This window comes from Staurois parvus, unplaced genomic scaffold, assembly GCF_062004578.1.
Source record: "Staurois parvus isolate SC_StPar_1 unplaced genomic scaffold, SC_StPar_1.0 ptg000003l, whole genome shotgun sequence".
NCBI classification, from domain to species: Eukaryota; Metazoa; Chordata; class Amphibia; order Anura; family Ranidae; genus Staurois; species Staurois parvus.
In genome coordinates, this window is record NW_028317799.1 from 725,132 (window position 1) to 749,893 (window position 24,762).

General features: G+C 46.1%; 1 protein-coding gene across 1 annotated transcript; it reads right to left on the bottom strand.

Moving 5' to 3' along the window:
- Positions 1-4,791: 4,791 nt before the first annotated feature.
- DCXR (dicarbonyl and L-xylulose reductase) lies at positions 4,792-23,529 on the bottom strand. The gene is made up of 8 exons (XM_089670088.1): positions 23,444-23,529; positions 23,276-23,373; positions 21,426-21,580; positions 19,195-19,237; positions 17,351-17,450; positions 15,357-15,421; positions 9,206-9,323; positions 4,792-5,156 (listed from the first exon to the last, which is right to left on the bottom strand). The coding sequence occupies exons 1-8, from the start codon at positions 23,493-23,495 to the stop codon at positions 5,053-5,055; spliced, it is 735 nt and encodes a 244-aa protein (XP_089526214.1). The 5' UTR covers positions 23,496-23,529; the 3' UTR covers positions 4,792-5,052.
- Positions 23,530-24,762: the final 1,233 nt, after the last annotated feature.

Sequence of the window (24,762 nt, forward strand, 5' to 3'; positions counted from 1 at the left end):
CCGTCGCTTTGCCTGTAATCATGTGTGAAGTTTACACCATCTGCCATACGATTGGTGGATTGATACCGACTTCAGCCTAAGAGTGGAAAAGGAGAGGAATCTTTGTCAGGTGGGTTTGTGTCCCCAGTGGGGCGATTTATTGATTTTCTATTATGTCACCAGGACAGGAAGTGTGGGGAGGAAATGTAAAAGGACCCCAAGGCTGGTGACTGACAGACATTGAGATCAAGAGCCGCAGTGCTAAAAGGTTATGAAATATGAAAATTGCCATCATGCAAAGCAATTAAACTGCATCCGGAATTGTTTTCTATTCTGAATAGCATTAAAACCCGTCAGGTTTTTTCTGCTGTCTGTATCCCAAGTGGGGGGGGTTTCTTGACTTCTTAAGTGGGGAGAATCCAGGGACTGACTGACCATTTGGAAACGTGGGCACTGCCCGAGGGCCCAGGTTCAGTAGGGGGCCCCATGAGATGCCCCTGGTACCTTTTTCATAGGCTTTTTTGAGTTTGAACAAGGACACATAGGCCCCATGACCCCCTATTTCCCGGGGGCCCCATGAGTTGCCAGTCCACCCTGGGAGAATCTCTCCAGTTAGGACACAAATTTAATGTACCTTTTTAAAGTGGTTGAAAATCCTCTGACATGAAATATGAACAAAGCATGTCCCCTTTATAGTGTGTAATTGTCTCAGTTAAGAGCACTAAGTGTCATTCCTGTCTACTGGCAGCATGAATCACTTCTGACAAGTTTTCCTGACACCAAGAGAAAAAAAGTGACGGGAGGGATCTCCAGCACACAGCCTGTGATTGATAGCCTCAGCTCTGTTCCTGTGCGAAGGGGGGGGGTGTGTCCCTTCTCTCCAATCAGCTCTCAGAGCTCTTCTTACTGAGCACTGCAGTGTGTAACTATAGCTCTCCGTCCCCCTTTTTTTTTTCTGAATGCTCAAGCAAGCTTTATAAGTTCAGCACTTTGAATAGATGAAAAAAATGTAGATAAACAGGTACAACTTATGTAGGAAGATAGGTTTAAGCTCTGTGTATCACCTGAAGCCAGTCATTGGGTATATGTAAGGGTTCACAACCACTTGCTCTCCTGAGGATTTACCCCTCCCCCCTCGACCAGGCCATTTTTTGCATTATGGCGCTACCTTAACCACTTGGCGCCTAGCCTATAGTCAAATGATGGCCGGGCGTCATATGACGTCCGTCCCGGATCGCGCTTTGCCTGTGCCTGCAGGGCCGCACTGTGGCGGGATCTTTCACCGGCCGTGTACCTCGGACACTAATACCATAGATGGGGCATTGTTCACTTCCACTGACACCACAACATTTTCTACTTCCACTGGCCAAAGTCTGGCCCCCTTAAAGTCTGAAGGACAGAAAACTGGCCCTTTGGTTAGAACGTTTGGAGAGCCCTGCTATATACAGTACATCTGAAATGTTACAGCTGTAAGGTCTCTTCCATGATGAGGTATATATTATTGATGTACAGAATGATAATGAATAGCTGCAAATGGGCTTCATCGCCAAATGTACTTTACACTTTCAGCTCTGGGGTCAGACTTCCATGGGTGATGAGTAACCAAAGTTAATATTCATACTTAGACTAACACCAGAAAAGATTTTTTTGGATTGAGGGGGAAGAGTTGAAGCTGAAGATTGACCTGCTTATATTTTGCCTTCCCTAGTTCTTTCTAATGATAAAGAAAAAAATATATATATACTCTGTGTGTGTATACATATAAAAAAAAATATATAAACTTTTTTTTTTTGTTTTGATAAAATCTTTTCGATTTTCACAACATATCATTTTAGACCTTGTGACGGCATCACTGGGTCTCTGTGGCTTTCTATGCAATGCAGGTGGGAGGGGCTGTACATAGCTTCCAGAAAACATCACCAAACCCTGCCTCAGAATCTCAAGAGTCCTGCTGCAAGCAGTGGGAGCAACATCAAAATGCCTTAGGTGCAGGGGCGGACTGACCATTTGGAAACTCGGGCACTGCCCGAGGGCTGGGGTCAGTAGGGGGCCCCATGAGATGCCCCTGGTACCTTTTTCATAGGCTTTTTTTAGTTTGGGCAAGGACACAGGGGCCCCATGATCCCCTATTGCCCGGGGACCTCATGAGTTGTCAGTCCGCCCCTGCTTAGGTGCATGCCAATCTTCAGAATTGGGTGTTTCTGCATTTGCTAGATAACACCCACCTACACAGCTGAGTCCCCAGGATGGAAAGAACTGAAAACCAATGCGTTAAAGGGCAAGCTAAGGACATATAGGCTGGGGAGAAAAGGGCTAGCTAATGCAGGGCATCCTCAAGCCAGGAACTGAGGCGGGCTCTATTTTACTTGCTGCAGCTTCTGATGCACATTGTGAGAAGCTCACAGTGTGCAGTGAAATCAGATTAAGCACTTACAGTACAGGAGGTGAGCTGGTACAACTGTGCAAGATTGAAGGGAAGGCCGGAGTTCAACATAACTTTTTTTTTTTCTTTTTAATTGTGGATGGTGGAGAAGAGTCAGGTTATTTGTCTGTGACTCCCTCTGGGGAGATTTTCCTTTTTCTTCAGTCCCTATAGCATTTGTATAAGAAATGAGGGGTAAAGTTGTCACCACGACAAGATGGCATAGCCAACAATGAAAGCATTGGCAGTTCTGCCTGACCTTGCTGTACCCGGAATGTGTTTTGTGTTCTTCCTGTTATGATAGGAAGTAAGCAGAAATCTATCCAAGACGGGCACAAGTGGCAATAAAATCTGACAAAGGCTTAAAACTTATCTCCACATTGAATATCCCTTTAAGTAGATTGTTTGGGCCAAGCTGGGTGTCTTGTACACAGCGCTGTGTTCCAGCAGTGAGAGGAGGACTTCCCATCCCACATCAGGCTACATGCAGCCCAGCCATTCACGGGAATCAAACACAAGATATACGGTGCAATCCCAGAAAATACCAAAGCAATGGCCTCTCTAGTAAAAATGGGCTAAATGAGTTCATAATTGTCCATAATGAGGTTAGCACTTCCACCGGGCCGTACTATGGGCGTTGGTTTGAATCCCAACCACGGCACCACCTGCCTGGAGTTTGCATGTTCTCCCTGTGCCTGTGTGGGTTTCCTTCCACACTCCAAAGACATGCTGATATGTATGAATGTGAGTTAGGGACCTTAGATTGTACACCCCTTGAGGGTTAGGAACTGATGTGAATGTATAATACATAGAACATGTTTCAGGTTTATATTGCTGCCCGTGTCCTTCTTTGGGAGATATTTGTCCTGTTTACCATTATCATCAAAAGTAAAATTTGTGTTGACATCAAAACACAAATACAATAGAGGGGAAATGTTCCAATGGGGACACTAGTTCAGGTGGTTGTTTTTTCTTTGGATAGTGCATGTGCTCAGCACATGACCAATCAGTGCTGTCCAGACATAGGGTCAGGGGGCCTGCAGCCTCATAGGACAATTGGGAGAATGAAAACTCCTCCTACAAGCTTTAACCAATGCTCTGCTGGACACTGATAGAAGTCACAAGACTGCTATATACTGCTAATGAAAAAAGATATTTAGCAGATTATATTTACTAAAATATTTGCATTTCCATGTACTGTGGGATACCAGATATAGGGAATGCGGGGTCCGGGGAGACTGGCTATAGTGAATGCGGCGTCCGGGGAGACCGGCTATAGTGAATGCGGGGTCCGGGGAGACCGGCTATAGTGAATGCGGGGTCCGGGGAGACCGGCTATAGTGAATGCGGGGTCCTGGGGAGACCGGATATAGTGAATGCGGGGTCCGGGGAGACCGGATATAGTGAATGCAGGGTCCTGGGATTAATAATACATTAAGAAATGAGTTCGGCCATCAGTGCATCAGGATTGATAACTTATTCAAATATATACTGCTCAAATAAATGAAAGGAACACTTTGAAAACACATCAGATCTCAATGGGGAAACATTTCACGCTGGATATCTATACTGATATGGACTGGGTTATGTGTTAGGAATGTAAGGATGTCCCATCATTTGATGGAAATGAAAATTAGCCACCTACAGAGGACTGAATTCAAAGACACCCCGAAAATCAAGTGAAAAAATGATGCAGCAGGCTAGTCCATTCTGCTGAAATTTCAGCGCAGCAACTCAGAATGGTGCTCAGTAGTTTAAAAAACCCAGTGATGATTAAATACCACCAAAAGAAAGCTCTATATGTGTGAAAGAATTATAAAAATTTAATTTGGGTACAGGAGCAGACTGACAACTCATGGGGCACCCGGGCAATAGGGGATCATGGGGCCCCTGTGTCCTTGCCCACACTCAAAGCACACCCAAAAAAAAAGCCTATAAAAAGGTACCAGGGGCATTTCATGGGGCCCCCTACTGACCCCAGGCAGTGCCCAAGTGCTCGAATGGTCAGTCCGCCCCTGTTTGGGTACAGTGTTGCCTGACCGTGCTAGTTAAAGTAGCTCAGTTCTGAATAGCTAAATATGGCCTGGTCATGAAGGGGGTAAAACCATCCGGAGGTCAAATGGCTAAAGGCTGTTTTAAATAAAAGGGGATGAGAAAATGAATCTTCTGATCACAAGCCTGGATTGGACATCCTATTCAGAATGAGTGAGAAGTGGAAGAAAGAGAAGGGAAAAGGACTGAAATGCATCTGGACCTCTCATTACCGGCAGCAAATGGACAGTCAAAACAAATATTTTTAAAAAGTGACAGGTCCTCTTTCAAGTGCACCTTTGTTATTCCTAAGCGCTCCGAGCCAGCAAACCGCGTGTAATAATGCAGGCTCAAGCATGTTCACAGTAATGGTTTATTGATTTACCTCTAAGGCAGCCAGCGATGAACACACCAGGTTTACAGATCGTCTCATTATACACTCCTGCCATGAGTCTAATCACTAATCCGCACACCTTCAGGGACTGAATGGAAGAATGAGCACGCTCTAGTGAAAGCCTTGCAGCTGCAGACCTCGGTGACCTACGGCTTCACGGCCAATTAAAAAGTCGAGATGTTGCAGGCCGTCTACCTGTCAACGTGTTGGAACCCTCTTGAGCCTTTCAGCTGATAAGGTAGCCTCCATCCACGGGGAGACATGCACCGGTAGTCATCCCACTCTTGTCACTGAGCAGGAAGAGGATGCTATTGACCACATCTTCCACCTCTGAAAATGAAGAGGTGAAATTTAACATTAGCTGCATACAAGGCAAGGACATTTCCCACAGTTCAAACTACCGTATTTTTCGCTCCATAAGACGCACCTGGGTTTTAGAGGAGGAAAACAAGAAAAAAAATATTCTGAACCAATGGACTGCAGACATAGTACAGGAAAAGACCAAAGACTGGAGACACGGCACAGGAGATGACCAGAGACTGCGGACACAGCACAGGAGATGACCAGAGACTGCGGACACAGCACAGGAGATGACCAAAGACTGGAGACACAGCACAGGAGATGACCAGAGACTGGAGACACAGCACAGGAGATGACCAGAGACTGCGGACACAGCACAGGAGATGACCAAAGACTGGAGACACAGCACAGGAGATGACCAAAGACTGGAGACACAGCACAGGAGATGACCAAAGACTGGAGACACAGCACAGGAGATGACCAAAGACTGGAGACACAGCACAGGAGATGACCAGAGACTGGAGACACAGCACAGGAGATGACCAGAGACTGGAGACACAGCACAGGAGATGACCAGAGACTGCGGTCAGTGCAGGGGATGACCAAGAGACTGCAGACACAGTACAGGGGATGACCAAGAGACTGCGGACAGTGCAGGGGATGACCAAGAGACTGCGGACAGTGCAGGGGATGACCAAGAGACTGCGGACAGTGCAGGGGATGACCAAGAGACTGCGGACAGTGCAGGGGATGACCAGGAGACTGCGGACAGTGCAGGGGATGGCCAAGAGACTGCGGACAGTGCAGGGGATGGCCAAGAGACTGCGGACAGTGCAGGGGATGGCCAAGAGACTGCGGACAGTGCAGGGGATGGCCAAGAGACTGCGGACAGTGCAGGGGATGACCAAGAGACTGCGGACAGTGCAGGGGATGACCAAGAGACTGCGGACAGTGCAGGGGATGACCAAGAGACTGCGGCAGTGCAGGAGATGACCAGAGACTGCGGACCTTTGGGGAGGGAGGGGGAGCGGGTACCTGAATTTGACAGGTACATAACAGCATCTGCTCTGCCAGGGAAGAGGTGTAACAGCGGGGATTACATTATATCCTCTCCTCCCTCTCTGCAGTAAAAGGAAACTACAGTTCCCATCAACCACAGGGAATTGTAGTGAATGTGGGTGGGTATGCTAGGTCTGTACATGTTGAATATATCGGAGAGTCTCCGTCCGCACACTGCTGTAAGAGGGTCTGAATGACAGCACTGCTTCCTGGAAAAAGAACTACAGATGGGATGTGCCGAGACCCATGGCTGGGGGAATAGGAATCTTAGCAGCCACCGGTCTTACAAACAGGAAACCAAAGAGAATTAACGGTTTGATTTGAAAATGAATAGACTATGTCAGAGCAACTACTCAGTGAACCAGAAGATGGATGACCTATTCAGTAAAGGTAGGAAATCAGCAACAAGCACATATAAAGAAGTTTTTTCCCCCAGAGTTCTTTCTTGTTCACACACAGCCATCCCACTAGTCACGCCTCCCAGGAATATAATAAAAAATTTGCCAGGCCCCATCAGTTCAGCAGCAGGGGCCAGAAATAGAGAGTGGGCGATATACTCATTTTTGAGAGCAGATGGAGTAATCCTCCATGCGGTGGCTCTCGACAATTACGTTCTGGCCTACTCCAGTGGATTGAAATAGAAGAGGTTAGAACCTTAATTATGAGGATCTGCAGCACAGAGCATTACTCTGCCTGCTCCCCCCAAAAAAAGTCCCCCATCTGTGGCCCCTGCTGCTGAACGGATAGGGTCCAGGGAACTCTTTATTTAATCACTGGGAGCCACAGCCTGTGGGATTAATGTGCATGTGCCCAAGTCCCCTCTCTGTCCCTGGGCCCCCTGCTAAACTGGTGGGGCCTAGGCCCAGTACAGGAGGATCAGCTCCACCAACCTTCTCTCAGGCCTGCAAGTGCCCAGTTTTTTGACCGGTGCACTGCATCCTGGGAGTAGGGAAAGAAGGTCACATGCTCCCAAATACCTGGAAGTACCAGGTATTTCCCCAGAACTTAAGCAGGGCAGCATGGTAAAGGGGACAAGGGTAGGTTAGAGTGGTTGTAAAGGATCAAGGTTTTCTTTTTATCTTCATGCATTCTATGCATAAAAGGTAAAAAACCTTCTGTGTACAGCTCCCTCCAGCCCCCTCTAATACTTACCTGAGCTCAATTTCGATCCAGCGATGTGCATGAGAGCCTTGGCTCTCCAGGGACTCTCCCTTCTCATTGGCTGAGACAGCAGAGGGACCCCCTGGCTACCGCTGTTGTCAATCACAGCCACTGGGCCAATGAGGAGAGAGGGGTGGGGCCGAACCACGGCTCCATGTGTGAATGGACACACAGAGCTGTGGCTTTGATCCAGTAATGTGCATGAAAGCCTTGGCTGAGACAGCAGAGGGACCCATTTGCTCCAAGGGTATATTTACCACAAGGCAAACAAGGCACTTGCCTAGGGCGGCATTTTTCAGGGGGGCAGCACCTCCTCCAAGAAGAAGGGATGAAAGAAGGGACATGTGTGCCATGGGAACCAGATGGGATCTGGGAGAAACTGCGGGCTGCTTGATGGTGTATGTAGAGCCTGACTCTCATTCCTGGGGATGTCTGGTGCTGTGAAGATGGGTGTCTCTCTCTTTTGCCGGGGGGCAGGGGTGTTGTTGGTCCAGGGGCGGACTGACCATTTGGAAACTCGGGCACTGCCCGAGGGCCCGGGGTCAGTAGGGGGCTTCATGAGATGCCCCTGGTACCTTTTTTATAGACTTTTTTGAGTTTGGGCAAGAACACAGGGGTCCCATGATCCCCTATTGCCCGGGGGCCCCATGAATTGTCAGTCCGCCCCTGTGTTGCTCAATGTCAGGCTCTTCCCAGGTGGGGGGCAGGGGTGTTGTTGGTCAATGTCAGGCTCTTCCCAGGTGGGGGGCAGGGGTGTTGTTGGTCAATGTCAGGCTCTTTCCGTGGGAGGGAGTGGAGGGGGGTGCTGGTTGGTGTCTGTGGGGGCAGATGATTTTTGTGTTGCCTAGGGCAGCACAAAACCTAAATACACCACTGATTGGCTCCCGATATTGTCAGTCACAGCGACTAAGCCCAATGGGGAGAGAGGGGTGGGGCCGAAACACAGCTCACTGTGTGAATGGACACACAGAGCTGTGGCTTCGATCCACTGATGTGCATGAAAGCCTTGGCTCTCTGGGGACTCTCCCTCATTGGCTGAAACAGCAGAGGGACCCATTGGCTCCTGCCGTTTTCAATCACAGCCATTGAGCCAATGAGAAGAGAGGGGTGAGGCTGAACCACAGCTCAGTGTGTGAATAGACACGCACAGCATTGGCTTGGCAGCTAGCCTGCTTGGGTGCCCCCATAGCAAGCTGCTTGCTCTGGGGGCATTCGGCAGGAGGGGGGCCAGGAGTGCCAACAGGGGACCCGAGAAGTGGAGGATCGGGGCTGCTATGTGCAATACTATTACACAGAGCAAATATAATGTTTTTTTTTTCAATTACCTTTATTATCACTTTAAGAGGTAATCTTTTACCAGACTCCCCCCTGCCTTTGAATTAGGAAAATAAGCAAGCCTGTGTGTAGACCAAATCCAGACAAAACTTTTTATTTTTTAATTTAGTAGAAGTATGTAATATCTATCTCTGTCAGGTTCTTATTCCCATCTGTGTCCCCATTAGAGAGATTTACTCTTACTTCCTGTCCACAGAGACAGAGTGTCATAAGGACGGGAGATGATGGGATACTTTTCAGCTACAGACAGACAACAACAAAAGCACATTTATAAAGCAGAGAGCGGAAGGGATAAAACATCAATCAGATTTGCATTGCTGTCAGTCTTGCCCATCCCAGTGACAACCTCCCCTTCTCATCACTTGCCCTGTTGTCACCTGGGACAGAATTGATTAGAAACCTCCCCAAGAAGAGCACGGACACCAATAAGAACCTGATAGAGATTCTGGCTTTTGCACAGTCACTTGAAAAACTAAAAAATGGCTAAAGCTGATTTTTGGCCAACATTAGGATCATCCACTCACCTGCAAAGCGACCCATGGGAATCCGATTTAGCATTGGCTCAGCCTTCTGGGAATCGCTCCAGTTGGCGCGTCCCATATCAGTCATTACCACTGTGGGGTTCACACAATTTACACGAATCTAAAAAACACAGAACTATTCATCACCCACCCGGAGCTGACCACTGATTTTTCAACAGTGTTTGAATCATCAGAAAATGTCTACATCCATCTGAATCAACAATGACATCAGCTTTAGCATACATCCATAGCCAATCCTTTTTCTTTAGTCAAAATCCCTGATTTTATTTATTATTATTTCAGGTACTTATATAGCGCCCTCAATTTACACAGCACTTTACATCTATAATGTACCTTCACATCAGTCCCTAACCCTCAAGGGGTGTACAATCTAAGGTCCCTAACTCACATTCATACATACACATACTAGGGACAATTTACACAGGAGCCAATTCACCTACCAGCATGTCTTTGGAGTGTGGGAGGAAACCAGAGTACCCGGTGGAAACAAATGCAGGCACAGGGAGAACATGCAAACTCCAGGCAGGAGGTGCCGTGGCTGGGATTCGAACCAATGACCCTAGTACTGCCAGGCGGAAGTGCTAACCATTTAGCCACTGTGCTGCCCATTTAGCCACTGTGCTGCCTATGATCCCATTCTATCCAAAATGGTGTCCTGTAGCGACATAGTGGGGGGAACCAGCAAGGACCAGGCATTTAACATGGCCACAGGGGTGTACGTTTTTATTATCATCATTACAGGTAGTTACTGTATAGAGCCCAAAAGCTGAAGAAGCTTAACAGACTATACATTCATATCAGTCTCTGCCCTCCTGGCTTCAAAGAGCTTACATTCTAAGGTCCTTGTCTCACATACAGTGGGGATCAAAAGTTTGGGCACCCCAGCTAAAAATTTGTATTAATGTGCATAAAGAAGCCAAGGAAAGATGGAAAAATCTCCAAAAGGCATCAAATTACAGATTAGACATTCTTATAATATGTCAACAAAAGTTAGATTTTATTTCCATCATTTACACTTTCAAAATAACAGAAAACAAAAAAATGGCATCTGCAAAAGTTTGGGCACCCCGCAGAATTTATAGCATGCACTGCCCCCTTTGCAAAGCTGAGACCTGCCAGTGTCATGGATTGTTCTCAATCATTGTCTGGGAAGACCAGGTGATGTCAATCTCAAAGGTTTTAAATGCCCAGACTCATCTGACCTTGCCCCAACAATCAGCACCATGGGTTCTTCTAAGCAGTTGTCCAGAAAACTGAAACTGAAAATAGTTGACGCTCACAAAGCTGGAGAAGGCTATAAGAAGACAGCAAAGCGTTTTCAGATGTCAATATCCTCTGTTCGGAATGTAATTAAGAAATGGCAGTCATCAGGAACAGTGGAAGTTAAAGCAAGATCTGGAAGACCAAGAAAAATATCAGACAGAACAGCTCGCAGGATTGTGAGAAAAACAATTCAAAACCCACGTTTGACTGCACGATCCCTCCAGAAAGATCTGCCAGACACTGGAGTTGTGGTACACTATTCCACTATAAAGAGATACTTGTACAAATATGGTCTTCATGGAAGAGTCATCAGAAGAAAACCTCTTCTACGCCCTCACCACAAAAATCATCGTTTGGACTTTGCAAATGAACATATAGACAAGCCTGATGCATTTTGGAAACATGTTCTGTGGACCGATGAGGTTAAAATTGAACTTTTTGGCTGGAATGAGAAAGGTACGTTTGGAGAAGAAGGGGCACAGAATTTAATGAAAAGAACCTCTGTCCAACTGTTAAGCATGGGGTTGGATCAATCATGCTTTGGGGTTGTGTTGCAGCCAGTGGCACAGGGAACATCTCACGAGTAGAAGGAAAAATGGATGCAATAAAATTTCAGCAAATTTTGGATGATAACTTGATGCCATCTGTGAAAAAGCTGAAGTTAAAGAGAGGATGGCTTCTACAAATGGATAATGATCCTAAACACACCTCAAAATCCACGGGGGATTACATCAAGAGGCGTAAACTGAAGGTTTTGCCATGGCCTTCACAATCTCCTGACCTCAACATAATTGAAAATCTATGGATAGACCTTAAAAGAGCAGTGCGTGACAGACAGCCCAGAAATCTCAAAGAACTGGAAGACTTTTGTAAGGAAGAATGGGCAAAGATACCTCAAACAAGAATTGAAAGGCTCTTGGCTGGCTACAAAAAGGTTTACAAGCTGTGATACTTGCCAAAGGGGGCAGTACAAGATATTAACTCTGCAGGGTGCCCAAACTTTTGCAAACGCCATTTTTTTGTTTTCTGTTATTTTGAAAGTGTAAATGATGGAAATAAAATCTAACTTTTGTTGACATATTATAAGAATGTCTAATCTGTAATTTGATGCCTTTTGGAGATTTTTCCATCTTTCCTTGGCTTCTTTATGCACATTAATACAAATTTTTAGCTGGGGTGCCCAAACTTTCGATCCCCACTGTACATATACCCACATACAAGGTCACAGGAGCAAATTAATAGACAGTACCAGGGGAAAAAGCCCATGCAAACACAGAACCAACATGCAAATTCCATGACCAGGACTTGAACTGAGGCCCCCCGTGTTGCAAGGCAGAGGTGCAAACCACGAAGCCACTGTAGTGCCCAACAGCACAGTGCCTGCCATCTCTTTAAGGCTAGGTTCAAACCTATGCAGTTTGTGTTTGATCCGTTTCTGCAGTGGCTTCTTGCGCTGCATTTTGCACATGTATTTTTGATGCGTTGTGTTTATTTTCCAACTTGTTGCTAGGCAGATTAAAACGCATCAAAAACGTGTAAAAAATACATTAAAAAAGCACATACATGCTTTTTTGCAGCATCTCCGTTGAAGTCTATTGAACCAAAAAGCGTTTTAAAAAAGTCCCTGACCCTTTCCAAAAACCGCACCGGGTGAAAACGCAATGTGAACCTGTCCCATAAGAAATCATGTTAACTGGATGGCTGTGCATTTCTGCAAAACACAATGAAAAACGCATAGGTGTGAACCTAGACTAAGGCTTCATTTGGACCTGCATGAAAGAGCTGCATTTTTGCCACCTGCCAACCTCCCATCATTTCTATCAAACAATGGGGAATTCTTACATTCCTAACACGTTACCCCGTCAATATCAGTATAGAGATCCAGCAGGAGATGTTTTTACCATTAAAATCCGGTGTTTTCAAAGTGTTCCTTTCATTTTTTTGAGTGGTATATATTCAAATAATTTATCAATCCTGATGTACTGATGGCTGATCTCATTTCGCAATGTGTTGCATTCCCTATATCCGCTCTCCCCGGACCCTGCATTCACTATATCCGCTCTCCCCGGACCCTGCATTCACTATATCCGGTCTCCCCGGACCCTGCATTCCCTATATCCGGTCTCCCCGGACCCTGCATTCACTATATCCGGTCTCCCCGGACCCTGCATTCACTATATCCGGTCTCCCCGGACCCTGCATTCACTATATCCGGTCTCCCCGGACCCTGCATTCACTATATCCGCTCTCCCCGGACCCTGCATTCCCTATATCCGCTCTCCCCGGACCCTGCATTCCCTATATCCGCTCTCCCCGGACCCTGCATTCCCTATATCCACTCTCCCCGGACCCTGCATTCCCTATATCCGCTCTCCCCGGACCCCGCATTCCCTATATCCGGTCTCCGCGGACCCCGCATTCACTATATCCGCTCTCCCCGGACCCCGCATTCACTATATCCGCTCTCCCCGGACCCCGCATTCACTGTATCCGCTCTCCCCGGACCCCGCATTCACTATATCCGCTCTCCCCGGACCCCGCATTCACTATATCCGCTCTCCCCGGACCCCGCATTCACTATATCCGCTCTCCCCGGACCCCGCATTCACTATATCCGCTCTCCCCGGACCCCGCATTCACTATATCCGCTCTCCCCGGACCCCGCATTCACTATATCCGCTCTCCCCGGACCCCGCATTCACTATATCCGCTCTCCCCGGACCCCGCATTCACTATATCCGCCCCCCCCGGACCCTGCATTCACTATAGCCGCTCTCCCCAGACCCTGCATTCACTATATCCCCTCTCCCCGGACCCTGCATTCGCTATATCCCCTCTCCCCGAACCCTGCATTCGCTATATCCGGTCTCCCCGGACCCTGCATTCACTATATCCGGTCTCCCCGGACCCTGCATTCACTATATCCGGTCTCCCCGGACCCTGCATTCACTATATTTCCGGTCTCCCCGGACCCTGCATTCACTATATCTGGTCTCCCCAGACCCTGCATTCACTATATCCGGTCTCCTCAGACCCCGCATTCACTATATCCGTCCCCCCCGGACCCTGCATTCACTATATCCGGTCTCCCCGGACCCTGCATTCACTATATCTGGTCTCCCCGGACCCTGCATTCGCTATATCCAGTCTCCCCGGACCCTGCATTCCCTATATCTGGTCTCCCCGGACCCTGCATTCACTATATCTGGTCTCCCCGGACCCTGCATTCACTATATCTGGTCTCCCCGGACCCTGCATTCACTATATCTGGTCTCCCCGGACCCTGCATTCACTATATCCGGTCTCCCCGGACCCTGCAATTCACTATATCCGGTCTCCCCAGACCCTGCATTCACTATATCCGGTCTCCCCAGACCCTGCATTCACTATATCCGGTCTCCCCAGACCCTGCATTCACTATATCCGGTCTCCCCAGACCCTGCATTCACTATATCCGGTCTCCCCAGACCCTGCATTCACTATATCCGGTCTCCCCAGACCCCGCATTCACTATATCCGCCCCCCCCGGACCCTGCATTCACTATATCCGGTCTCCCCAGACCCTGCATTCACTATATCTGGTCTCCCCAGACCCTGCATTCACTATATCCAGTCTCCCCGGACCCTGCATTCGCTATATCCGGTCTCCCCGGACCCTGCATTCACTATATCTGGTCTCCCCGGACCCTGCCTTCACTATATCTGGTCTCCCCGGACCCTGCATTCACTATATCCGGTCTCCCTGGACCTTGCATTCACTATATCTGGTCTCCCCGGACCCAGCATTCACTATATCCGGTCTCCCCGGACCCAGCATTCACTATATCCGGTCTCCCCGGACCCAGCATTCACTATATCCGGTCTCCCCGGACCCTGCATTCACTATATCTGGTCGCCCACAGTACACACAACATGGAAATGCAATTATTTTAGTAGATATAAACTGCTAAATACCTTTTCTCATCAGCAGTTAGAGCAGTCTTGTAGGAGGAGTTTTCATTTTCCTTTGACTGTCCTATGAGGCTGCAAACCCCTGACGACCCTCTGTCTGGACAGTGCTGATTGGCCCTGTGCTGATCACATGCACTCTCCCAAAGAGAAAAAAGCTCTCTAGCCATACACATTAAACTGAGCATGTTCAGGGCGACTCCTAGAGCTCTGTACTATGAGTAGATTGTAAGCTCGAAAGAGCAAGGCCCTTGACCCCCTCGTGTATTGTTTTGTTACTGTAATGTCTCATGTACTGTCCCCCCTATAATGTACAGCGCTGAGCAAACCTTTTAGCGCTATATAAATACTGTATAATAATAATAATAGATGGATTGGGGACTTCAGAAAGGGAGGATCAGAGAAGACAGTATCAAACAGCGTTTTTACACAATGCAGAGGTTTAACCCCTTAGGTTCCACAGTGAGTATAACCAGCATGCTTTACTGCATCTACAGACTGATTGTACTGTTGGGGGTTTAGTAACACTTTAAGCTGCAATGGATGGAAGGGTTTACATGCCTCGCGCCCACAGCAAAGTTTACCCAACATGTAGCGATCAGCGGCTGGCAAGCCCGCTGAGAACTATACACTGAAGCAAATGGGGAAGCATTGGAAACACCCTGCAACCACATGCACTGCAAGCACGTTGGGTTTAAAACAGCTGAGGAGGCATCACATCGCTTCCTCACCACCTGTCAGAAGCCTCTGAAGTGCAATCCAAATGCGGATTGGGCTTCAGAAGAAAGATGCATGTCTAAATCTACCCTTAGAACTACCGATGTAGCTCCAAAGAGACAGTGGTACAGGTACAGATTAGTCTTCCTTTACAGTAACCATTTGTTTTTTGTGGTTGTAAAAAAACAAACAAAAAAAGCGCTACCTTTTTTGGACCCAGTTCAAGTGCCATCACCTTTGTGAGCATGTCAAGAGCTCCTTTTGTGGCACCTATAAAAAGAGAAAATAAAAAGAAAATAAAGTATAAAAAAAAAAAAATTGGATTGCTCTTAATGTTAAAGTTGACCCCTGAGCAAATCTAAAAGGGACAGAATAATGCAGATTTGTAATTATTAATTGAATAAATGTATTTTTTTTTTAATACAAGAAGTTTAACCAATTCAATACCGGGCACTTTTAACCCCTTCCTGCCCAGGCCATTTTTCAGGTTTCAGCGCTCTCACACTTTGAATGACAATTGTGCAGTCATACAACATTGAAGAAAATGATAACATTTTAGTTTGGGTACACACAACTAGAGCTTTCTTTTGGTGGTATTTAATCACCGCTGGGGTTTTTATTTTTTGCTAAATTAACAAAAAAGGCCGAAAATTTGGAAAAACAAAAACACGTTTTTCTTTGTTTCTGTTGTAAAAGTTTGCAAATAAATAATTGTTCTTCATAAATTTAGGCCGAGATGTATTCTGCTACATGTCTTTGGTGAAAATAACCCAAATTAGGATGTATTTTTTAGTTTGTAGGAAAGTTATAGAGTTCACAAACTATGGTATAGATCTGAATATTGATCAATCCTGAAGTACTGACAGCCAATCTAATTTCTTGAGGTCCAAGAATGTCAGAATAGTACAGATATCCCCAAATGACCCCTTTTTGCAAAGTAGACAGTCCGACGTACTTCATAAGAGGCATGGCGAGTTTTTTGAAGTTGTATTTTTTTTGTCATAATTTTTCAGAAAATGAAAAAATAAAAATTATTTTCACTATTTTTTTTTTACATACTGTCACCAGTGCAGTACAGCGTCATCATATAACTGGCATGGCGGTGAACAGGGACACTGACTGGTCACAGTGTGAAAAAAAAAAATATATATATATTTTTTTTTAATTTTTTATTAAATTTTTAAGATTTTAAAGGTTTTTTTTTAAGATTTTCTTTTCATATTTCACTATGTCCAAAGTAGTACAATGTTACCATAGTAACATTGTACTACTTTGGGGAAGTGATCAGTATTTTTTTTTTTTTACACAATTTGTTTATAGCAAAGAATTACTTTGCTATAAGCAAGCATTTACCTGAATGACATCGATTCATTCAGTTTTGTTTTTTTTTTGTGCTTAGCTGTGATTTGGCCACAGCTAATCACATGACATGTGCATGTGATTAGCTGTGACCATTTACAGCTAGACACTAGTATACAATGGATGGCATGAATGAAGCCATCCATTGTATACAACTGTCATGTGACCTGCTGTGATTGGTCACAGCACATCACATGGTACTGGCAACGGGGGCCGGTACTCAGATCTGTCATCGGCCGTGTCCGAGGTACACGGCCGGTGACAGATCGTGCGCTGCGCGGCTCTGCAAGCGTGCGAACTGCGCATGTGCGGGAGGACGCCATATGGCGGCCTCCCGGAAAGGTAATACACTTTTGCGGATGCCATTTGGCCATAGGCCGGGTGTCAAATGGTTAAGTATCTCAATTTGACAAAATCAGCCTCTAGCAGTTTACTGTACAGCAGAGCTCAAAGAGAGGGAAGGAGAAGCAGAACAAAGAGTATGCCAATAGAAGGTGAGGGCAGAGTTACACAGATATGAATTCAAATGTTTCTGCTTCTCCTCTCACTGTCCATTTACAGAGTCTTCTCACCTCGGAAAATTGGGCAATAGCCTCCAGAGGCCATTTGGAGCATTGATTGTGCAGCTTACAGCCATTGAGGGGGTAAGCACAGGAAAGACCTCACCAATGTACTGCTAATCCTTCAATTGGCTGGTTGGGTCTTGTTCTTGACTGAGCTGTGTTGGGAGGATATGCCAGGATCACAAAACTGGCTGAACTGTATAACAAATCCTTTGGCATGTAAACCAGTTCACACGTTATATGCTGTATATTTCAATTGTTCATCTATAGTGCTTACAGTATACTGCATGATCTTGTAGGGCCACCTGAGAGGCCTGGCTGGACACGTTGACAATGGCCCCAGGTATGCCACGCTCAACCATCTGACGTGCCACAATCTGACGGATAAAAGAAGAATGTCATTGGATTTATTTTTAATTCTTTATTTCCATCAGTAGATTTTTCGGCAGGGGTAAAGACTGGCGCAGGATACAAATGATTCGAGGCAACAGTGCTTCAATCTCAGCATGTATGGAGTCCTAATGAACTCAGAGGAGCATAGGAGAGTCTTGTTGTTTTCACAGGGGAGTGGGAAAGTTTCTTTTAATTCCTTCTTTTTTCTTGATTTGACACTGCATGGTACATGGTTGGATCGTAAAGAGGAGATTGCCTGACAGCACTGAGTTCCGGCACCTCCAGCATTGAATGTATGTAATAGGAAGGGGTGCTGGAGGGTCTATTGTTGATGGCTGCTGGTGGATCTATTGTCACTGAAGGGGATCTATTTTTGAGTGGTGCTCTATTGTTTCTAGGGAGGTCTAGTATTGCTGGTGGGGGATATATTGTTGATGGCGGTCAATTGTTGGATTTACTGTTGAGGGAGGGGTCTGTTGTCGATTGTTGCTGGCTGCTAGAGAGCCTATTAATGCTGGCTATTGGGAGATCTCTTGTAGCTGTTGGGAGTCTATTGTTTCTGGGATGGTATTTTATTTTGGGGGTCCATTGTTGCTGGAGGAATCTATTGTTGCTGGGGGAGGGGGGGTGTTTATCGCTCCTAGTTGCGGGGGATCTATTTTTCTGCTTTTCTTGTTATAACTAACAAATTCCATACAAATTATTTAGCACCACAAAATGATACTTGGCTCTGTATTCTCCAAAAGGAGAAACACTGGGTGATGGTTATGGGGTGGAACCAAATGAAGGTACTCAGAGGTGGGTAGGGGGCGGAACCAAGTGAAGGTGCTCGAAGTTGGGTAGGGGGCAGAACCAAGTAACGGTGCTCAGAGGTGGGTAGGGGGCAGAACCAAGTGACGGTGCTCGGAGGTGGGTAGGGGGCGGAACCAAGTGACGGTGCTCTGGGGTGGGTAGGGGGTGGAACCAAGTGAAGGTGCTCTGAGGTGGGTAGGGGGCAGAACCAAGTGAAGGTGCTCTGAGGTGGGTAAGGGGTGGAACCAAGTGAAGGTGCTCTGAGGTGGGTAGGGGGCGGAACCAAGTGATGGTGCTCGGAGGTGGGTAGGGGGCAGAACCAAGTGACGGTGCTCGGAGGTGGGTAGGGGGCAGAACCACGTGAAGGTGCTCAGAGGTGGGTAGGGGGCAGAACCAAGTGAAGGTGCTCTGAGGTGGGTAGGGGGTGGAACCAAGTGAAGGTGCTCGCAGGTGGGTAGGGGGGCTGAGACAAGAAGTGACTTAGAAGGGGGGAGTTCCTGCCCTTATTTTTTGAGGAATAAAAAGCCCTGCATATATTGAAGTATACTTCCACCTGGCAGTACTAGGGTCATCAGTTTGAATTCCATCCATGCCACCACCTGCCTGGAGTTTGCATGTTCTCCCTGTGCCTGCATGGGTTTCCTCCGGGTACTCCGGTTTCCTCCCACACTCCAAAGACATGCTGGTAGGTTAATTGGCTCCTGTCTAAATTGTCCCTAGTATGTGTCTGTATGAATGTGAGTTAGAGACCTTAGATTGTACGCCCCTTGAGGGTTAGGGACTGATGTGAATGTACAATATGTATGTAAAGCGCTGAGTAAATTGATGGCGCTATATAAGTACTAATAATAATAATAAGTATAATTTGAGTGTCTGATCACTTTTTTTTTTTTTTTTTTACAGATCAGCATGGCTAAGAGCGTACTTAGGACTTACCTGAGATACAAGAATTGCAGCTCTCACATTCACTGAAAAGCTCCTAAACAAAAAGCAAATGTCAGGTAAAATACAAAACAGTGATAGCAGATATTCAGGGACAGACAAATTTAAGAATCATTTCTTTCACAAAGAGGCATTTACATTCTGATCATGGGCATTATAGCTGCAAGAGACTTTGCATCCCTGTTACTTTCTCAAAAAAAAAAAAAAAAAAAAAAGTCTTCCTCTGGATAAACTGTGGGTATAGGATTATAACTTTTTTTTTTCCTATGGTTTAACTGAATGGACTTTTGTCTTTTTTTCAGCCAAACTAACTATGTAATATGTTACTATGTAAACAGGTGAGTAATGTCAGAATAGAGTAGCTCTCCCCCAGAAAACAGCTAGTGAGCTAGTCAAGCACAGATACCAATTGTTAAAGTCCACCTCTGGGCAAAAGAAAAAAAGACACCTATGAAGTGACTCATCCCCCCACCACATTGCAAAGGTTAAATGCTGAGTTTTGCCTAGGATAAAAGGAGTAAGGTGTAAAACTAACTTTTTTTTTTTTTAAAGAGGTTTTATCGCCATATGTACAAAATGTACAGCATAAAAGTACATGAAACATGTTGCCTAATATATGAATCTCAGTACAAAGCTACATCTACAATCAATATCCATTTACAATTTGACATTGCACAATGCAGCTTAACTAGATTCCCAGAGAGATGGAGTCAGCAGAACTACTTCATATATGTAGCATTAAAGGCCAATACAAGTACATACAGCATTTTATGTTATGGAAGGAAAAAAAAAAAAAGGGGACTATGCTTAACAGTACATATGTTCCTCATAGCGGATCTCCTCCATGCCTCATCAGTTTGGTTGCCCTTCTCTGTACTTTCTCCAGTTCCCCAATGTTCTTTTTGTGAATTGGTGCCCAAAACTGAACTGCATATTCCATATATTAGTTAGTACCCAATTGTACCTACCTAAGGTTCCAGCACGATCAATCTACTACAAATCTTGGAAGCAGTTGCCCAATGCCTAAAAGCCCAAGAAGCCCTCACAGATCACGTAGAGTACGCTTTGACAGGAAAGGTGGGAACCTTGCCTTTAAAAACCAAAGCTTGAACAATGACCTGTCTGAGTCACTGGGAAATGGTGGATCAAGAGGCTGGTTCCTTTTTACCGAAACCAATGACTGAAAGGTAAACCCATGTGGTACAAACTACATCCAGGGAGTGAAGGAAATTCCCTTCTGATGTACTGGAGCCAGAAGGAGAGATGGAAGAACAATGTCCTAGTTCAGGTGAAAGGCCAACATTACTTTAAGGAGGGATATTACCTTGTCCTTGTGCAAGACCAAATACATGTCGTGTAGAGGTGATGGCGAAAAGGAACACAGTCTTGTGAGTGAGCGTGGAAATGGGAATATCCCTTAGACTGCTTGAAGCTCGAGGCTCCAAAAACGTTCAAACTTAAAAAAATCAATTGTTCTCTATGGTGCCTGTTCATGTGATTAGGTGTGAACAGGCACCATGGAGAACAACTGAGCTTCGAGATACAAATCGCTCAAGTGTAAATGCTTTGAAGAGCCAACATAACCAAATTTAAATCCATACAGCAAGGGCGGACTGACAACTCATGGGTCCCCCCGGGCAATAGGGGATCATGGGGCCCCTGTGTCCTTGCCCACACTCAAAAAAAAGCCTATTAAAGGTACCAGGGGCATTTCATGGAGCCCCCTACTGACCCCGGGCCCTCAGGCAGTGCCCGAGTGCTCGAATGGTCAGTCCGCCCCTGCCTTAGAGTCACAGGAGGTTTGTACATGAGGAGCCACGTGAGAGGCACTCTGTGCAAAAATCATATCCAAAGAGGCTAGCAATCTTTGAAATAAGATCACAAGGGCCAAGATTTGACCCTTCATGGTACTTAAGACCAAACACTGATCTAGATGCTTGATTTGATTGTAAAAAAAGTCAAGATTCATGCCACAGAGTATTTTTGGGGAGACTTTCTTTAAACAGTACAACATGTTAAATCCTAAGCACAGAAGGATTAGCACCGCTGCACTGGGTGACTTGGACCCATGATCCAGTAACAGTTCCCAAGCAGCTTGCAGTGTCCCACCTAAAAGGACCAGACATTGACAGTTTGGATCATTGTTGTTAATGAATGATAAAGAAATAAGAACAAAACTATGAAAACTAAAATGGAAAACTATACTGCTAGGAATATACACATACCTATCAAATGCTTCTTGTGTGATGTCAAGAAAAGGCTGCAGGTGAGCCACTCCTGCATTATTCACAAGAAGGTCCACCAGCCCGATCGATTCCATGGCAGCCTCAGTCGCCGACCATTCCCCTAAATCCACACAGACCGTCTCCACTCCAGGACACTGAAAAATTAGAAAATTATCTATTACTTCCAAATTACACCGCATCTTTACTTTTTGTTCTTTAGATATACTGTTGATCACTCTATTCTGCTTGTTCTTTTCTGTGCATGGAATGCAGATTGTCTGATCTGTAGAACTTTCCAAATTCAATAAAAATATTGAAATAGAAAATTATAAATTCTTTTCAAAATTTACACAATATAAAAAAATACACACACACATACTGTGTGTGTGTGTGAGATATATATATATATACACACACTATATTACTAAAAGTATTGGGCCAGCCCTCCAAATCACTGGATTTGGGTGTTCCAATCACCTCCATGGACACAGGTGTATACAATCACCCCCTAGGCATGCAGACTGCTTCTACAAACATTGGTGAAAGAATGGGTCGCTCTCAGGAGCTCAGTGACTCCAAGCGTGGTCCCGTGATAGGTTGTCACCTGTGCAATAAGTCCATCCGTGACATTTCCTGGATACTAAATATTCCACGCTCAACTGTTAGTGGGATTATAACAAAGTGGAAGCAACTGGGAACAACAGCAACTCAGCCACCAAGTGGTAGGCCACATAAAATGACAGAGCGGGGTCAGTGCATGCTGAAGCACACAGTGCGCAGAAGTCGCCAACTGTCTGCAGAGTCAATAGCTAAAGAACTCCAAACTTGGTGTGGCCTTCAGATTAGCACAACAACAGTGGGTAGAGAGCTTCAGGGAATGGGTTTCCATGGCCGAGCAGCTGCATCCAAGCCTTACATCACCAAGTGCAATGCAAAGCGTTGGATGCCGTGGTGTAAAGCACGCCACCATTGGACTCTAGAGCAGTGGAGACATGTTCTCTGGAATGACCAATCACGGCAATCCAATGGACGTGTCTGGGTTTGGCGGTTGCCAGGAGAACGTATTTGCCTGACTGCATTGTGCCAAGTGTAAAGTTTGGTGGAGGGGGGATTATGGTGTGGGGTTGTTTTTCAGGGGTTGGGCTCGGCCCCCTAGTTCCAGTGAACTCTTAAGGCGTCAGCATACCAAGACATTTTGGACACTTTCATGCTCCCAACCTTTTGGGAAGAGTTTGGGGATGACCCCTTCCTATTCTAACATGACTACGCACCAGTGCACAAAGCAAGATCCATAAAGACATGGAGGAGTGAGTTTGGGGTGGAGGAACTTGACTGACCTGCACAGAGTCCTGACCTCAACCCCACAGAACACCTTTGGGATGAATTAGAGCGGAGACTGTGATCCAGGCCTCCTCCCCCGACATCAGTGCCTGACCTGACAAATGTGCTTCTGGAAGAATGATCCAACCTTCCCATAGACACCCTCCTAAACCTTGTGGACGGCCTTCCCAGAAGAGTTGAAGCTGTTATAGCTGCAAAGGGCGGGGCCAACTCAATATTGAACCCTACGGACTAAGACTGGGGGGCCATTAAAGTTCATGTGCGTGTAAAGGGAGGCCGACCAATACGTTTGGCAATATAGTGTGTGTGTGTATATATATATACACATACATATATCCTGTATAATAATAATATATATACATACACACATACATATATATCCTGTATAATAATAATAATTATATATATATACATACACACATATACTTTTAACATCTTAAAAACCTATATAACCCAGTCTACTGTAATACTGAAATTCAGCCGTTAGATGGCGGTATGGTAGCGCTCACCTCCCTGGCCAGGCTCTCCAGGTCCTCTGCAGTCCGGCTCACAGCGATCACAGCCGCCCCGGCAGCCCGCAGAGCCTTCACCGTACTCCGGCCGATCCCTGAACAGAGCAGACGTTATCTATACACCGCTCCGACCGATCTCTCCTCCCCCTGCTCCCCCATACTCACCCTTCCCTGCCCCGGTGACCAGAGCCCGGCGCCCAGCGAAGCTGATCTCCATGGCAGAGCTCTGAGCGGACTGACGGCGGAGGGGGAGGGGATTTAAAGGGGGAGGGGCCCTGAAGTTCAAGATGAAACTTGCTGAAACTTTTACCTTTTTTTTGGTTTTGTTCAGAGCTGATCTGGATGTCAACAGGAAACTAACTACTGACCTGGAACATCCACAGAGGATGCCTCTGATCCCAGAGCGGTGTGTACAGGGAGGGCAGGCACCATGCTTTGGTGAAGATTTTTAACTCTTTCTCTAGCAGAGAGCCTGGAGAATGAAATGGTGATTGTTCCAAGTTTTTATGTCACACAATATTAGAGCATCAGTTTATCAGATGCAAACTTTCAATTAAAACAAAATACACTAAAAGCAATATATTATCCTATTGTTTGGTAAAATATAAAACATCGTGTTACATCCAAGCACACGGCTCAAAAATGTAAAGGAACACTATGAAAATACATCAGATCTCAATGGGGGAAATCTCCTGCTGGATCTCTATACTGATAAGGACGGGGTAATGTGTTAGGAATGTAAGGATGCCCCATTGTTTGATGGAAATGAAAATGATTGACTTACAGAGGACTGAATTCCAAGACACCCCGAAAATCAAAGTGAAAAAATGATGCAGCAGGCGAGTCCATTTTGCTGAATTTTCATTGCAGCAACTCAGAATGGTCCTCAGTAGTTTGCATGGCCCCCACGTGCTTGTATGCATGCCTGACAACGTTGGGGGAGGCTATTAATGAGACCACGGATGGTGTCCTGGGGGATTTCCTCTCAGATCTGGACCAGGGCATCACTGAGCTCCTGGACAGTCTGAGGTGCAACCTGGCGGCATCAGATGGAAAGAAACATGATATCCCAGAGGGGTTCTATTGGATTTAGGTCAGGCGAGCGTGGGGGCCATTCAATGGTATCAATTCCTTCATCCTCCAGGAACTGCCTGCATACTCTCACCATGAGGCCAGCATTGTAGTGCACCAGGAGGAACTCAGGACCCACTGCACCAGTGTAGGGTCTGACAATGGGTCCAAGGATTTCATCCCGATACCTAATGGCAGTCAGGGTGCCATTGTCTAGCCTGTAGAGGTCTGTGCGTCCCTCCATGGATATGCCTCCCCAGACCATCACTGACCCACCACCAAAACAGTCATGATGAACGATGTTACAGGCAGCATAACGTTCTCCACGGATTCTCCAGACCCTTCCACGTCTGTCACATGTGCTCAGGGTGAACCTGCTCTCATCTGTGAAAAGGACGGGATGCCAGTGGTGG

What these genes read in the sequence shown, in the direction of transcription:
- DCXR (XM_089670088.1), bottom strand. Translation starts at nt 23,495, where the DNA reads ATGGAGATCAGCTTCGCTGGGCGCCGGGCTCTGGTCACCGGGGCAGGG. An exon ending in ACAAGATCATGCAGTATACT is followed by an intron (nt 15,422 to 17,350) that starts GTAAGCACTATA and finishes CTCTTTTTATAG; the next exon opens with GTGCCACAAAAGGAGCTCTT. An exon ending in TTGAACTGGGTCCAAAAAAG is followed by an intron (nt 9,324 to 15,356) that starts GTAGCGCTTTTT and finishes TGTGTTTTTTAG; the next exon opens with ATTCGTGTAAATTGTGTGAA.